General features: G+C 40.6%; 1 protein-coding gene and 1 long non-coding RNA gene across 4 annotated transcripts; one reads left to right on the top strand and one right to left on the bottom strand.

The window, feature by feature from the left end:
* Positions 1-4,550: 4,550 nt before the first annotated feature.
* On the bottom strand, positions 4,551-15,657 carry prkar1aa (protein kinase, cAMP-dependent, regulatory, type I, alpha (tissue specific extinguisher 1) a). 3 transcript variants are annotated; one of them, XM_046076570.1, is made up of 11 exons: positions 15,463-15,657; positions 13,040-13,227; positions 12,388-12,555; positions 11,531-11,622; positions 11,387-11,448; positions 11,256-11,302; positions 10,428-10,586; positions 10,274-10,334; positions 10,063-10,184; positions 8,540-8,621; positions 4,551-8,324 (listed from the first exon to the last, which is right to left on the bottom strand). In XM_046076570.1, exons 1-11 carry the CDS (start codon positions 15,500-15,502, stop codon positions 8,152-8,154), a joined length of 1,194 nt encoding a protein of 397 aa, XP_045932526.1. In that variant the 5' UTR covers positions 15,503-15,657; the 3' UTR covers positions 4,551-8,151. The 3 variants fall into 3 exon arrangements, with proteins under 3 accessions (XP_045932526.1, XP_045932524.1, XP_045932535.1); XM_046076568.1 differs by having other exon boundaries at positions 12,388-12,558; positions 15,463-15,619; XM_046076579.1 differs by lacking the exon at positions 15,463-15,657 and adding an exon at positions 15,179-15,294 and having other exon boundaries at positions 12,388-12,558.
* Positions 15,367-17,060, top strand: LOC123987581. The gene is made up of 3 exons (XR_006829172.1): positions 15,367-15,809; positions 16,200-16,322; positions 16,869-17,060. It is a non-coding gene; the product is annotated as an uncharacterized LOC123987581 (long non-coding RNA).
* Positions 17,061-17,610: the final 550 nt, after the last annotated feature.

Raw genomic sequence — 17,610 nt, 5'->3', positions numbered from 1 at the left:
GCCGCCTCTTTCAATTCCTTCATCGGTTGAATTTAAATGTCTTCATCCGCCCCACCTGTCCACTCCATATATCTGTCTAATGGTGGTAATGTGGGATGGCTGGACAGAGATGAAAGAACAGGGAGATGTGGAAAGAGAGACACAGAGAAAAAGACAAGACACGGGCCAATGAACACTACTGAAACTCTGGATTATAAGTGATAGGGGAGATGAATGACCACACTGACACACACACACACACACACACACACACACACACACACACACACACACACACACACAGCAGTGTGCCTGAGGGCTAACAGGCAGACTTATGTAACTGTATAAAACCGACACGTCATCTTGTGTTGAAGATCAAGGTCATGATCACATTATTGCCTTAATTCCAATCAGATTTGACCTTATATGAGTTTTACTGGCGCAGAGCACAAAAGATCCTGATATAACTGCAGGGGATTTATAAGGCTGCTGATCATCTTAGAAGGGAAGGTAAAACAGTGGCTCTCTCTCCAGATTCCCAGATATTGAAATGCCAATGATGGAAGCTCTACGACAAGGAAGTCCAGTATTGGTATTCAGACCATGGTCAGAACAGGACATTGTTGAGGGCACGGCTTGTGTGACCAGCTCAACTGACAACCACGACCGCTTCGGTGCACAGTTGGAGCAGTTTGTCAAAGAATATAGGCCCACAATAACTGAACTAACAGAGCTGAATGCTCAAACATGACAACACAACAACAAAATATCTGCATTCTTCACTCCAGCCGTACGAGAAAGCAGACTGACACACGTCAATTACAGCAAATATAGCAATGCACAGTAAAAAGAGCTGCTTTCCCAACCTGTATGAACTTGGTTCACATTACTGCTGTGTCTCGAAGGCCAAACAGAATCATACACTGCTTTCCTAGTATGCCTGGCCGTCGCTTTGACCTTCATAGCAGTCTGACGTGAGGTGAAGTGTGTGCAAATCTATTGCAGCCCTATATAGTAGACCATATTAGATGTCATGCAGAAGATCAACACAAAGACAGAGAACAAAGTAAGAAAAATTGCAGCCAAAAGAAACTGGATGATGCTTAACTGACCATGTACCAAGCTCTCACAGGACGAAAGACTGACAGCACAGAGGGCCAGGCCGGGGACGAAGTAAAGGGGGAAGAGGAAAACACAGCAAGGCTCTTATGACCCATATCCAACGAAGGTTAAAATCAAGGGCCACTGGACTTGGTTGAAGATACTGGAAGACGTTTCGTCCCTCATCCAAAGGACTTCTTCAGTTCTGACTGACTGGCAGGGAAACTCAGCTATTTGGTGAGTTTCCTGCGAAGTGACCAGCCATCTTCTCTGTCTAAAATGTGCACCTGGTGGTCCTCAGATGGTGCACATCTTAGACAGAGAAGATGGATGGTTTGAAAGAGGTGTCAAGGAAGCCATCTACACCCGGGTGGAGAAGCCGTCATTGAACAGGGGAGGGGGTCTACGCCACCACTTATGCCCCACTTACAATGCTGTCCTTTCATCACTTCCCAGGAAACTCAACAAACGTAACCTATTGGCCTCAGGTGAAGATACCAACGATGGTCGTTCAGTCTTGGCCTCGGATAGTCCTAACGACCGTAACGACTGTCGTCACAGCAACCAGGAACACTAACGAACCAGCAGTAACGAAGATCCTGGCAAACAACCCCACTGTGGTTAAATAGCTGAGTTTCCCTGCCAGTCAGTCAGAACTGAAGAAGTCCTTTGGATGAGGGAGGAAACGTCTTCCAGTATCTTCAACCAAGTCCAGTTGCCCTTGATTTTAACCTTCGTTGGATAACTATGACCTGGATGACTGAGAATCTTCACAGACATATGACCCATATGTTTGTCACAACTGCAGCAAAACTGGACATTGGTGTGTAGAGATTGTCCGAACAAGAAGGACAACAACATGCCATGTTTCAAGGCAGACTGAGAGCTGGAGGACTGGTGACGGACCTGCCTGCCTGACACACAACACTGGGTGAGTCACCACCTCAAACAGACTATGATAGAATAATGATTGCCATAAAACAAATTAAAGAGTGTGCCAGAGTTAGTTTTAAACATGGCAGGTCATAAAGTTGTGTTTTTGGTTGACTCAGGCGCTACAGTGTCTGTTTTAAAGAACTCAGCATTGCCAAAACTGCCCAAAAAGAGTGGCAGACATTGCGATGATGGTGCCGTGCACCCGTATCACGCACACGTGATGACACCATGACAAAACACACATTTCTTTTAGCAGAGCACTGTCCCATAAATTAAATGCAAATATATCTAATTAATGTGTCACTTTGGCTTTGGTGTTACCTTCACATCCAGAGGGGTTAAAAAGAACCAGGCTGCCTGTGGAAGCCCAGATGGTTAGTAGAGCTCAGTTACATGGATGTATGTATATGAGTGGTCTCTGGTGCCATCTAGTGGGTCTTATATGGCTTCGCAACTCCCCTTGTTCGTGCACACAGTACTTCTAACCCTAACCCTCTAACCCCCCTAACCAGTCGAGGCAGCCCTCCCTGACTCATGGTTCAGCTCAAGGTTTCTAACTCCTAAAAGGGAGTTCTTTCTTGCCTGTGTGGCCAAGTGCTTGCTCATGGTTGGAAGTGTTGGGTCTCTCTTAATAATATTAACAAAGAGTACGGTCTAGACCTCCTCTATGAAAAGTGCAATGATATAACTTCTGTTATGAATCAGCACTTATATAAATAAAAGTGAACTTAATTGAATTGAATACATGCAAACAGACTCGCTTGAGAAAGTATGGAATAATTCTTTTTTTCTCCCCCCTCCCTCTCAGCGGGGGAGAAAACAATCACATTCCTGTGATCCGAGAAATGCTGACATGTGCTGACATTAACATAGTGACTTTATTTTACTATTTCATTTGCTGTGCATACATGTGTCATAATGTCCACAACAGATGTGGAACATGATTGCCATCTATGAGCCTGTGTAATACTGTTTCATGTTTATTCATAAAATATGGGAGGTGTCTGAGGAACTGAATAAGCCATGTGTTAAACTGTATAAATTCTTTATAAAGAAACAAAGAAATAATTAAGAGAGTAGTAGGATAGGAGAAGTGAGGTTAACCACACCGTTAACATCAGACACCCTTGGTCCCTTGACAGAAGACTAAAGGAAGAAGGAGCCCAGAGAGCATTCATATTTATTCATGGTAGTGGATAACGTTTGTTTTGTGAGCATAAAGGAAACTACACACTGTATCTCATTATACAACCCTGTTGTAAAATGGCAAATAAATGTACCTTGTACCTTATTGTTTCTGGCTGTCTCGTTCTTGTGCTAGTTTTTCTCTCTTTGTCCTCAAATGCTTTCTAAACTGAGTCAGGCCCACAGCTGGTTATGCTTCTCGCTGGCCTGCTGTTTTTCCTGCTCAAATCTAAAATGAAAATGACATGAACCAACCTGGTGTGTCTCTTTTGACATGTGTATATTCTCTAAATCCTTCCTCTTCCTGCTACTGTAGAGAGCAGTCGTGCTTTTCCTACTCTCCCCTCTTAACTTGGCTTGTCTACTTTGGTCGTGTGGAAACTTTTCTCTTTTGACCACCTGCCTGCTGTTCTCCTGAAACCATCAAAATGGAATAAATCAACTGGTCACTCAGCGCTACTGACAAGACTTTCACCCAGAGACGTGCTTCACCGGGTGATCCGAACTGTCCCAGTGGAACATTCGCTGCAGGCTACGCTCGCGACTCGTGGGAGACCTGGCGGTTTGCTTGGATGTTTTATCTGTGGAGGACATTGAAGATTTATGGATAATTGGAATTTTGCTAGTGGGCTTCCTGATTATCGGGCTTGGAATCTCCCTAATATATCGTAAAATTGGTAAGACAGCTGCCAGCAAATTTACCCAAAAGCTGTCATGGGAACTTAAAGAGTGCTTAAATGGGGTGAAAGAAAACCTGAAGGTTTTACAATAAAGGGCTGATCAGAACGGTGAACTGTTTCGTAACATCTCAGACCGGTCTGTGGAAGAGCAGAGGAGGATCGACACCATCGGGGCCCAGTCTGGTGAGCTGCTGAGAGTAACCACTGGCCTGACAATGAAATTAGAAGAAATGTCGAAATCACTACATGAACTGGATGCACGTATGACGCTGAGGATGAGAGCGATTGAAGGACACTGATCCGGATAAATGTTACAGAAACAACCTAAATTGGATTAAAAATTATTGTCTTAGTGTTTGTATTTGTGAAAACTGAGAGCAGGCCATGTTGTCTTTGTGATAGTTGTGCGAAAACTTAAACTTGTTGAAAAGAACCAGAAATCATTCAAAGTGAATGCATGTGAAGTTATGATCAGTGAATTTGCAGTTATGGAATAGCAAATAAATCTAGTGAAGCACAAAGCACATTTCCTCTGAACTGCAGAGGGATTGAAGTAGAAAGTAGCAGAACAAGGAAATGTATATAATAAGGTAGTCAAACTACATGTGAATACAGGGCCACTCTAGAGGTCGGGGCCTAGGGTTAGGCAACAACAAGCAAAGACACACATTGAAAAGACTGTTCTCTTTATTGCTTGCACTGCTGCAAGGACGTCCTACACAGAAATCTAAAACGCACCAACATTTAAAAGACCAGTGTGCAGGATTTAGTGGCATCTAGCGGTGAGTAGGTGAGGTAACCAACTGAAACCCATTCTCCTCACCTTGCTGTTCCAAGCATGTAAGAAAACCTAGGGTGGCCCCTAACTCTAAAGAAAATGCAAAAGGCCCTCTCTAGAGCCAGTGTTTGGTTTGTCTGTTCTGCGCTGCAAAAGAAGCACGGCAGTGCAACATGAGGGACTCCGTGGAAGAGGACCGCTCCCTCTGTAGATATTTCAGCTGATTATATAGGAATGAAAACAAATTTTCATTTCATTATATTCAATTTCTGTCAATAGATCCCCCCCCAAACCTTACACACTGGACCTTTAAGCACAATCATTCCAATCAATCTGAGGAAAGGCACAAAAACTACAGAAAAGAATGGTCCTCTGTAGAGACTCACTGCAGGCTTCTGCTTTTTTAGTTCTACAAACACTGATGGTCTGACTGAGTGGCGTACAGTGAGCAGTGTAACTAGGAAAATAAACGACAAGCCAGGTTTCTGAGTGGAGACGTCTCCACATATTCACACTCAGTTTCTCAGCTCTGGCTGATTTAGATTTTGACCATCTAGTGTGTCAGAAATACTGTAAATAAGACACAGCTGACAAAAAAGTACATTAACAAGCCTAGAGGACACCATACTGTTTAGATGGCAAATCATGTAACACTACTGAATTAAGACATCTTAGAAAAACATACAGATCAGAGCCATTAAACAGTGAGTGATTATGGGTGGACAAAAGTTTGCTTGAACATCACTTCATCAACTTGATTGAAGATACATTTTAGACTATTCAAATTTAGCATAAAATTCTTGTACAGCAGTTTCTGTTTGGACATCATGTCACATTTGACAACCCATAAGGACTTTGTAAAAAATGTTTATATTTCTGAAAGTAAGGTATCAGAAAAAACATTGTTATGGTATTGGTACAAAAACTCCAATACTCAGTATTGACAGCCTTACTGCCTATTGCTGGAATGGACCAGTGCTAATTTAATGGCTGTCACATACCTGTGATGTAACAGACACGTTTGCTTGATTACAAACAGATAATTCATTAAAGACTCTACCAACACATTTTACACATTAAGATCAGTTTACTCATCATGTGGAGTTCATGATGAGATTAAGAAAAAGCTTCTCAAGTCTGAGAAAAAGAAACCTTGATGATGTCATAGTGATTTTCAGTTACCTTGGGCTTGGAGACATCTGTCTTACAAATTGGGAACATGGACTTTTAAAAGCTGTGTGTTGACAAGGCACAGGGGATTCAAACAAAAGAAGTTGCATTGTGGGAAACGTAGGATCCAGTGTTTTGGGAGCTTAACATACATTTGGGAGTCAGGCAATCAGCTCTGCTGCTGAGATTTTGAAAATTCTTTTTTAAATCCTTTTATTTTTAAGTCCTCCAGCTTTATTGAAGTGCTATACTAAATGACTGAAGTGCATCATTAATACAACACTAGCTGTTTATGAAAAGGCCATTGTTTGATTTGATTCATGCAAGTAGTGTGTTTATCAGTACGGGATTTAAAAAATATAATTATCACCAGTTACTACATCAATAGGGTGTGCAGAAATAAGCACTTTTGAAGTCCCTCTCAATTGCTAATCAAGTAAAAGGGGTGGGGGGCATCAAACTGTTTGTCCATGGACTAATGCAAACCCCCAAAACACTGTCTTTTTAAGTTCCTTATTAAGACTGATATATGGAAAGTCCAGCATCATATTTGGCACCAGCTTGGTTGTGATGCCGTCTGTCTTCCATATTTACTGCACAAAGTCTGATCTTTCAACAGGTACCATTTCTGCACTCCCTTCAAATGACAGGATCAGAAGTACATGAAACAGTGAACTTAACAGCATATAAACATTTTCTCTTTGATTATATCATTTTGTATATTACAAAAAAATAGTCATTTAATGGTAATATATAGATTTGTAGCAGAGCTGTGAAGATAAGATGTCAGCTGAGTTAAAGGGATACCTACACTGCCAACTAAATCAAAGTTAGTAATTTCACCCAGAAATATAATTATATTTAAACAGAAGGAAGAGAAAGAGAAAATGTAGTTGTTCTTATTTACTCTATTATCGATTAAATATTAAAAAAGCAGTAAATACAAAAGTGAAATTCAGTCAAGCTTTCAGTGAAATTTAAGAACCTGAAACATTAAACAGAAAAGTTCAAATGGAGGTCTTCAAACTGAAAGCTCAATTTACATTTAGCAATGGGTAAGGAAAACCATAAAATTACCAAAATGTAAAGTTTAATTGGAAATAAATTGTGCATTTACTATCTTTGTTTAGTTTTTTTATATAATTTCTTTTCATGGTAAAATCATATATGGCTGGTGCAGCAAGGAAAACCAGGACAACCAATGAAAAAACAACAAACCCCCCAAAAACAGTCTAAGCCATGCTAGCTGTGAGGCTTTACTTGGGCACAGCGGTGCTGTGAGCTAAGTGCTAACTCCAGTGTGCTACCACCATTTACCAGCATAGTTTAGCGTGTTAGCATGCTAACATTTACTAATTAGCATGAAGTATAAATTGAAATTTGAACCAGATGATGGTACCAGAAGGAAAGTTTGAGGGTCACCAAAGTGATTACAAATCTTTCCGATGGGGAAATGGACGACCATATTTTATGGCTAAGATATTTCAGTACAGTCCAAAGCTGTGGTCCAGATGACCAACAATTCCATCCCCAGAATCCTGCTGCTAGCATGGCTAAAACATCTCCACAAATAGAAAAGAGCAGCAGCACACACAGACAAAACTTGGCGTACTGCTTCAAAAACACAAAGCCTTACCCAGTCAGCGTGAAACCATCCGTCACAGCCTCTCTGACATTGTGCATTCACACCGTCTGATAATGAGTATTTTTGGGTTGGTCATTTTTCCACTATGGAACAAATTCATTTAAACTATGAATATCCTGTCCTCTTTTGACTCTAGCTATTTCATCTGCACGAGTTTCATTTTGACAATATAATGCTTCATATCATGTCTGTATGAATGTCTTTTGTATAATTTTATATAAATATTCCATTTTTAATGATCCATTTATCAGCCTGTCATGCTCTAGAACTACAGAGATTTGACACAATCTTTACACATCTTGTTGTGAAGCTCTCAGTACTATATAATGTAACCTCTGAACTTACAGTGATCACAGTGTGATCGCAGAGTCAGGCAGGCATCCACTACATTATATTTCAGCTATTTGTATTGGGATTATAACTTCAGGTGGTGAAGCAACCCTCTGAACTGTGTCTGACATCAAACTCTTCCATTCACACAAAACAAATCCTATCTCCTGAGTACATATACAGAGAATAAAATAAATAAGAAATAAAGAACGATGACAAGCTGATGTATTAAAGTGATCTTGTGAAGGGTCACGTGGGTCATGTGGGTGCTGTAACATACGTGAAAGACAGAAGAAGTAGGAAAATAAAGCCCTGCAGTAGAGAAAAGGAAGGTCTGAGTGCCGAGCTCAGACAGAGAGGGAAACAAAGCTGTTGTACTGCTCAATGTTTCTCTTCAGGATGTCAGAGCAGGGACCCAGGACTCGCTCAAACCTCGGCCGGTCCAGTTTGACACACTTGAGGGGTCCACATGCAACAACAGTGGCGGCCCGGGGCCGGTTCATCAACAAGGCAATCTCACCTGGGAGACATAGGAAAGACAACCAATCATACAAGGTTCACACTGATGGTGTCTTGCTTTGTTATTTTACATATTTGGGATATCTTTAGCTGGTCAAATCCACACCATGGATCTCATTCTAGCAAGACAATCTCAGCAGCTATCTGGTCACTCACTTATAAGTGCTAGTGCTGTATATGACGGATCTGTCAAGCTCTTATGTTTGCCTGACTTACCAAAGTAATCTGAGGGTCCAAGTCTGCCAACCTCCACAAATTCCTCATCCTCTGACCGCCTCTGAAGCACCGCTGCTGTCCCCTGGAAGCACAACAAAGACATTTTGAACTACACCTCCACGAAAAAATCATCAGCAATTTTCAGAAAATCCAGATCCAACATGCAGATTATGATTATGCACCCTGGTCTCTCCAGAAAAGATCCACTGTAGCTGTTATCATGTTAATGGAAGAATGCGTGACTCAAAAGTAGGGCCGGATGATAAGGCTTATAAATAATATCTCTGCAGTTTTAGGCTATGTATGTATACAATGGATCTCTCTCTTTTCTCCAAAACACACTGCATTATACTGTTCATACCAGCAATGCAGTTTTTGAATCATTTCCAGAAAGTGATGCTGGTGTTACCTTTTTTCATTAAAGCAGTTTTCTGATAGTCTTGCACCAAAGTGATGTGCATATAATATCTGTCCTGTGTTGGATGGGTTAACAATGTGAATGGTCTTTTTTCCTGTGTCATTCCACTTTATTGCACATAACTTAATTTGTGGTCTTTTATGTTTGGATATCTTTATATGTGTGGATTTCTTGAGTTTCCAAAGTCTGGTGAAACTTACATGTGAATAGCCTCATTGGAAATGTTTACTGAACAAAATGTTGACGCGTTCATTACTTTTTTCCCCCCAATGTACGTGAGCCAGTGTCTTCTTCCTTGCATGCCTTCTCAAACACTGCTAATTTAAAAAGTACACAGTTCATAGTTTAAGGGGGCTTTCACATCTAGCTCGCTTGGTCAAGACTTTCAGACTTTTGGTCCGAAGCAAAAATAGAGATGTGAAACCTCCCCTGGACCACAGTCCGGACCAAACAGATGAAATTTGGTCCGATGAAAAGAGCTAGTCTCGGTCCGGATCAAACTGAACCATGGTTTGGTTGCTGGTGTTTAATTGCTACTAGCCTTCAGTATAGTTGGTGCTGCAGGTAGTAATGCCATAATTATAATATTATAGTGGTGGCAAATACGCATATGCTCATTTTTTATTCATTCATTCTTATCAAAGATGATGACGACAGGACGCAAGTGTGTCATGTAAAGTCCTTTAGTGCGGTCGCAGAATTGCAGTGTGTAACCAAAGCAAAAATAACGAATGTATCAAAATGTATCAAACATGAACTTTGATTCGGACCTTGGTGCGGACTTTCAGGTGTGAAAGCCCCCTAAGACAAATATTTCTTATAAATGCATTAAAATAGTAATGTAACTACTTTCCATTTAATTTGTCAGGTTTTCATGACCGTGCAAACCCTGTACGTGACATGGAGGCTCCTTCAATTCTGGTTTCTCATTTGGATAGCGATGACAGAAAACTAACAGAAAACAACTGCTTTCTGGGTAGAACGAAGATGTAGGGGCTAAACTGATAGCGACAGGAGATACGTCATCACAGAATGCTGGGAGCTGAAGCAGAAGTCCTATCTCAACCAGTTTGGGTTGACTAGTGTTTGCAGAAGGTGGAGGTACCTCCAGGATGATGAAGAACTCGTCACCAGGCTCTCCTTGCACAACAATTTTCTGGCCATCCTCAAACTGCACCGTCTCCAAGGCATCAGCCACTGTCAGACGCTCCCACTTATCCAGAGACTCTGTTCAGGAGCAACAGTCAGGTAAACACAACAGCCTTTGTTTAAAAACAAAATCAGTCAATACGATGAGGAACAACTGATGTTCTCACCTAAAATGGACACCTTGCTGAGGAACTCCTCATACATCTTGCGTTTTCTCAAAGTGCTCCCCTAAAACAAAATGTAATTGTGACAGTTGATATATCAACCTGATTATAATACTTTTTTACATTAAAAACAACAACAAGCCACCTCACAGCTTACCATCAGTATTCTTCTGTAGCTGTCTCTGTCGATGCCCCACAGCTTGACATTGGACTTGGCCCGGACAGTTGCTGCACGAGGGGTCCCATAGATCAGAGCCAGCTCCCCAAAACTGCCTCCCTCACCAATGCTGGTCACCCATTCATTGTTCACATAAACCTAGAAGGAGACAGAGAGACAAAACCTGTGATTGGCCAGGTGTCTAATGACATGGCAAGGGACACATTTTCATATCCATTATAGCTACAATGTGACAAACTGATGCTAGTCTGGGAGGAGGGCAAAGTCTGATACCAGTCTAAACTAAATTAGCAAGAGTATGCTGTTTTGGGACACAAAAAAAAATAAAAAATCTTTTACTTTATTTTGCCCAACCTTATATGGTACTGAATAATCACATATATGACTTGTGTAACAAATCATTTGAAGCTGTGAGAGGCAATTTACTTCTGAAGCATTTTTGTTCTATTCGTTAAAATTCTCTTTACATCCCGACAGCAGTGCCTGCCTATCTGCTGACCTGGCTTTTGCCCAACAAGACTAATTGCCTGAAATGATATGGTTAAACTTCCATTACACAGCACCTGTGGGAACCAATGGTGCACAAAGTTACAGTAGATCAGGCTCTTAGTTCTTAGTAGTATCAATTCTTTGTTGGTATTAGAGGTTTCAGTCTCATCAGCTATCCTTTAATGTTTCCTCCACTGAATCTCTAAAGCACATCTAGCTACAGAAGTAAAGAGAGAGACGACACTTCAAATTCTAGAAACACTAGCAGATGTTTTATGAAGTTCAAAACTAGACAAAAAGATAAGAAGGAGATCTTACGTCCATCTCTCCCTGGTCAATAACATAGAAGTTGTCTCCCTCATCACCTGGAACAAGAGCAACACAGAGTTGCATGAATGAATAAACAGAAGAAAGCAACAATCTCTGTATAAAGTGGTGTTAAAACTCACCTTGTTGGATGACCGTTTCTCCAGCAATGTAGTTGACAGAAAACATTGCATCAAAAATGTCGCTGTAGGGGCAGAACATAAGCTCATTAGCATGAAATGCTTTGAAAAGGATTGTTAAACTACCACACTGATTTGTGCCATTACCTCCTCTCATTGTCATCCAAGTGGGCAAACAGCACATTCTTCTCCATGGCTTTGGCCAGGGCAGCCATGGACTTGTAGTCTTTTGGGATGACCTTGGGTTAAAAGAAAAAAATATTTGCTTGTTTAGAGTCTTCTGTTATATTTCAGTAAAAATTAAGACTGAAATACTCTTGAATCAAATCAATATTGCTATGATCACAAGTCAAATGGAAGGTTTGTGTCCTTTAATGACCCTCTCAGCTGTTACACAACAATGTGGCATTAAATCAGAATATTTTTTTGCGGATGCACTTCCTGTGTTTTGTACATATGCAACTTTTCTACATACAGTTTTATAAATGGGACCCCTGGCCATGTGGTGCTCTACGTGGCATCACAAGAACCTCTGACTGAATTCTGAATTTGATGGGGAGCCAGCGAATAGAAACCAAGATCGGTGTCACATTAGTCCTTTTGGAGGACCTGGTCAAAAGCTTAGCAGCAACATTTTGGACCACTTGTGGATGATCCAGGGATGCTGTGCTGAGGCAAGTGAATAGGATGTTATAATAATCAAAAGGGGATGAAGTAAAAGAACTATGTCTGTGAGCAGTGTCTGTCTGCTGTTTGCTGCTAAGCAGGTCGCGTACGATGATGATGAGTTTCAGAGCCAGAAAACCAAGAAATAAGCTAAAACGGGCTGAAATAGTCAGTAGAGCCGAGGGTTACTGCAGAGTTTCTCTGTGGGTTCATCACTATACACACCTCCTCTCACATTACACATTTTATCAGTTGATAGTATAAAAATATTGATTTGTGCAGCTTTAAGGACGGCATGAAGGTGTGTGAATGAAAACACTGACGTTATCACCACTGACCTTTCTGACATAGGAGGCAGCGTCTTCCTCTGTGTACACCTCTGCACTGATGGCTCCTCTCCGGTTCCGACCCCTCACCACAGGGTTCATGGGTGGAGAAACTTCATCTTCACGGGAGTCTGACCGTGAGCTAGATTTCTGCTGCAAAGCCACCTGCTGGGCCTCCTCCTGCTGGACAACAGGAACACAAAACCACACCAGAGACACTCAAAGAATAATGTACAGAAAACTTGAATGAAGACTGTATTAAAGCTAGGATAGGCAGTTTATTTCTGAAGCATCTTTTGTTGACACTCTCTTTACGTCCTGACAGCAATCAATAAAACAAAGGCTAGGCCACAAAAATCGGAAGCAGGCCAATCATGTATTTTGGTCCAAATGAAATGACTGGCTGGCCTATCTGCCTGCCTGCATGCCTCCGCGTGCACTCACCGAGCATGAACATACAATTTGGAGGAGTGGCTTTGGAGGGAGGTCTGAAGGGAGGTTAGATACTTTCAGAATATAATTGTACCCTGCTGGTTTCTCCAACGTTGCCTTCCCGAGCTTTAATACATTGTTTTATTTTAAATTAACAGTAAATCAAATTAATCTTTATAATGTAAAAGGTATGCCGACAAGAGTCTTTGCTGTCTAGTGTATCAGCACCTACCTTTTCCAGTCTTTCAAAGTAGTCCCTGAGGAAGGCCATAGGCCGGTCAGGCCGGGCCGTGCACAGCTGGATGATACAGTCCTTGAGCAGTTGCTGGATGTTGTGTTTCTGGACATACTGCTCACACTCTCTGAGGCTCTGCTCCTCCTCACTGCTCGCACTGCTTGATGCCATCTTTACCTTGTGACCTGGAAGGAGATGAGAGGGAAACACATGGGCAAATCAGGAAGCTGTTTCCTGCCATCCACTGCAGGTGCAGCCTGTTGAGCTGCTTGATTTTTTCCCCACTGTCATTCCACTAAGAGCTGTCCTACTCTGCATCTGATTAGAAAGTCAAAATAGTTCATGTCTTCTACCCACACGTGCAAAACTGTTTTGCACGTGTGGGTAGAAGACAGTTGCAGCATGCTAGTCGGCTTAGCCTGGTTAGCCAAGTTAGTCAGGCTCATGCTGTGTCGGTTTCCTGGTTCAATACAGTGAAAATGAGTGTCAAACAGTACGCTGATAGTGTTCTCCTCACTGCAGATTCCGAATCAAATTAAAAACTAATGCAATACAAGTGTTCATCGCTGCGGACATACAACAGTACTCAGTCATAGAGAATACAGAATTTAAGCATATGTATAACGTGTTTGAGCTCTGCTACAATGTTGTCTTCACATGTTTTTTGCATTTTTCAAAATAAATCACAAATTTCCAAAATGTTTTTTTTGTTGTTCACTGTTCTGTAAGGAAAACATATCAAACCGTGACCACAAAACCGAAGTACATTACGAGCTGTGATTTTTGTGTTAGGTTACAGCCACAGAATTGAAATGCAACTTTACCTATGGACTTGGAGGTTTACTTACTCAAAAATTACAAATTGCATGCCAAGTATGAAGTGGACACAGCCTTTTCTCACTTTCTGTTCCCATTAATATCAGAAGAGAACGTCATGTAAACTTTTGCTTCAGTGGCTTCACGCTGCTTTCCTTACAGGTTAAAAGATAAATGTCACACAACAGGATCTTAAAGCCTCTCTGAATGATAAAAATCCTAATGGCTCTACAAATGTGGATGGAGCATGTCGTACTACACTCAAGATGGAAATTGTGTAAATGCTTCTCAACTTAGATTCATGCCTTGAATAATGTAACTGGGGCCATTATTTGAATTGATAAGGTCAACTGCTGGGTGATAAAACAATAATAACTTTCTTTCTGAGAGCTCAAATTGAACACAGCTTCCACCGTTTCCTGTGGAAACTAGGGCCCACACACTAAAGAGTAGAGAAGAAAAGCAATACCACCCTCCTCTACAAAAGATTGGGATGATGATTAAGCATTATGACTGTTGATAAAAACATCTCCCACACACCAGTGGTTTGCTGTTATTTAGGTTATTCATAGCCTGACCCCCAAACAAATGTCCGCTGCAAAATATGCCAATCTAAAAAATTGTACTCTGTACTCTGTACTTGATGGAAACACAGAGCTTACACAAAGCAAAGGCAATGTTTTGAGTGGGTCCAAGGGGGTCCAGCAACAAATTCAAACTCAGTGGAATGTACATTTTTCTTCAGCAATTACATATACTCCGGTACCAACAATATTACTGTGTTTAAGCTGTAACATTAAAATGCATCTTACACATCAATGCATTAGTAATGATTTAAGTTCCACATAATGACTAAGTAATGAGTACATTTACATTGAGTGACATTTAAGTAAATGATGGCGACACTTTAATAACTTCACATTCTGAATTTAAAACTTTTACTTGCATTTTTGTGCTAATATTGATTGTGTTAGCGTCAACCTTAGTATGGTTAGCAGGATCGTTCACCGCTGTTTTCAAGAAAAATATACACCAGCAAAGAAACTAACTAACGTTACTAACTTCAGTTGTAGTAACAGGTAACTATACAGTATTATTACAGTATCCCCCTGACATTTAGTAACATTATAGCTCATAAGTAGCTTGACATTAGCTAAATGTAACGTAGGTTAACTTACTAAACAGTGTTCTGGAATTCAAAACAGTTAGCTAACTGTTAGCCTTAACGTTAGTTTGCTAACGTTATTTTCATTTGGGTAACGTTAACATTTTGTTTCTGCGGAAAGTAAACGTTACAGTAAAGTTAACAAGGCAACTTACGTAGCTAACGCTACCAGCATGTAAATTAAACAGCCAATGCGAAACTAATGAACAGTTAAAGTTACTGTTATTAGGAGGATTTGTCGTGATTAACGTTAGCCATCTTGAATCCGAACCACTTAAATTAGCTTAGCGAGCTAACTGTTAGCTACCCTCAGTCTCGTACCAAAACAATTGGAAAACACACCTTTGCATACAAAAATAAGCGTCAAGCTTTGAACAAATGCATCAATAAATGTGTGAAAACTACCAATTCATATTATAAACTACACAAAAATCCTCACCAAATATGAAATGACGTGTGTTCTGCTTGTTTTTCTTCATAACAGAAGAAAACTACCACTTCCGCCTGGATTCTTTCACAATAAAAGTATCCCCTCAAAAATAGTAGACAGGACTAAGAAACTTCCTGTTTTCACAAAAAATCTAATTCGCAAACAAACTAATTCGCAAACTTTTCTCCTCGGTTAATTGATTAGCCGATTGACAGAAAATGAATCATCATCTATTTAGATAATTAATTGATCGTTTCAACCCTTTTTCAAACAGAAATACCAAGTACCAAGCTATACAAAGCTTCTGAGGATTTTCAGCTTCTCTCAACTTCAGAATCAGAATCAGAACTTTCAATGTAAGTTAAAATCTTTAGGTCTTAGATAGAGCTATTTGAATACATCACCTTTGGCTCTGGAAGATTACATTGGGCATTTGTCACTATTTAAAGTATTTAAAGAGAAAGATTAATTGATAATTGTTGCAGCCCTAGTCCCTTCTTTAAGCTTTATAATCAAAGTAGAATTCAGATGGCTTTAAAGGCAATTATATAAATATATATATATATATATATATATATATAGGGTTGTTTTGTATGTATTGGTGTGTATATATTGGTGACTGCTGCGTGATAACCAACTAGAGATTGGGGTTTTTCACATCAAACTTGCTCCAGACAAGATGCTTATTCAACAGCAATTAGTAGACACACCCACCCTTCTTTCACTCCCTTCCCTCCATACCACAGTCACTTCCTTCTCCAGGCACACTGCACAGCTTTATTCGTGTCGACTGCCCAGAGTCCACGGATACAGCCCTGCACCTCTCACCACCACCACAAATTCAGCCTGACCACAAATATACAAAAGAGGTAAGGAATGACCTGAGCTGTCACTGATTCTGTTACATCTAATCAGCTTGCCTGATGTTCAATCGCATGTAAAACTGGTTTATGCTTTCCATCTGGTCCATAAGAAAAGTAGGATTCGCTTTCAGACATTCTAGTGGCTAATCTAATGGATGTTGCTTGTACCACTATGTATAATTTCTTAGGCTTAAAGCCTTTCAAACTGTTCAAACTATTCTCTGCCTTATGGTAAAGATGTAAAATCTAGGGCTTGTTTCTTCAAGTAAGGATCAGGTTTTTGTTAGAGGGTAGAGTAAAATACAGACGGAACAGTTGTTTGCAGAGTGTGTGCCACACCTGATAATCATATACTCTTATCTTGGGGGCATAATTCATGTAGCTAACAATGAGTTAAAGGGAAAGCTATTGCAGACATTAAACTCATGCACACATACTGTCTGACAAATATTCCAAGTATCCATCACAGTAAATTTATTAAAAAAATAGTGTGAAGTACTTACACCACCAATTCACTCAAATACAACAAATTAGCTGTGTTTTGTCTTTAAGAATCCTGTTTCTTTACAAAGTGCCTCCCTGTCCTCCTCCCTGATCTTATCCTGGGACCTGCAACAGCACATCTACAGACCAGCCGTGACAGCAGCTACATTCCAGCAGCCTCTCCTGCCTCTGTTCAGACATGTCGCTCTACAGTTTTGGCCTGGAGCCGCTCTCCTGCCACACCTGGAACAAAGACAGGACCCGTAGGTGAAACAGCAAACATACCAACCTGGCTACATTTCCTTATAGAGTAACACATACATATGTACAGTGGGGGAAATAAGTATTTGACCCCTTGCTGATTTTGCAGGTTTGCCCACTTACAAAGAATGCAACGATCTATAATTTTAATCATATGTACATTCTAACAGTGAAAGACAGAATCCCAAAGAAAATTCCAGAAAATCACATCATATGAATTTATTAAAATTGATAACCATCTGATGAGGAAAAACAAGTATTTGACCCCCTGGACAAACAGCATGTTAATATTTTGTAGAAAAGCCATTATTGGCCAGCACAGATGTCAAACGGTTTTTATAGTTGGTGACAAGGTTTGTGCACATTTCGGCAGGGATGTTGGCCCACTCCTCCCTGCAGACAGCCTCCAAATCATTCAGGTTCCGAGGTTGTCGCCTGGCAACTCGAATTTTAAGCTCCCTCCAAAGATTTTCAATTGGATTCAGGTCTGGAGACTGGCTAGGCCACTCCAGAACCTTGATGTGCTTCTTCTTCAGCCACTCTTTTGTTG

The sequence above is a fragment of the Micropterus dolomieu genome, linkage group LG02 (genome assembly GCF_021292245.1).
Source record: "Micropterus dolomieu isolate WLL.071019.BEF.003 ecotype Adirondacks linkage group LG02, ASM2129224v1, whole genome shotgun sequence".
In the NCBI taxonomy this organism is placed as follows: Eukaryota; Metazoa; Chordata; class Actinopteri; order Centrarchiformes; family Centrarchidae; genus Micropterus; species Micropterus dolomieu.
The sequence above is the reverse complement of the archived record's forward strand: the minus strand, read 5'-3'. Positions and strand labels throughout refer to the sequence as shown.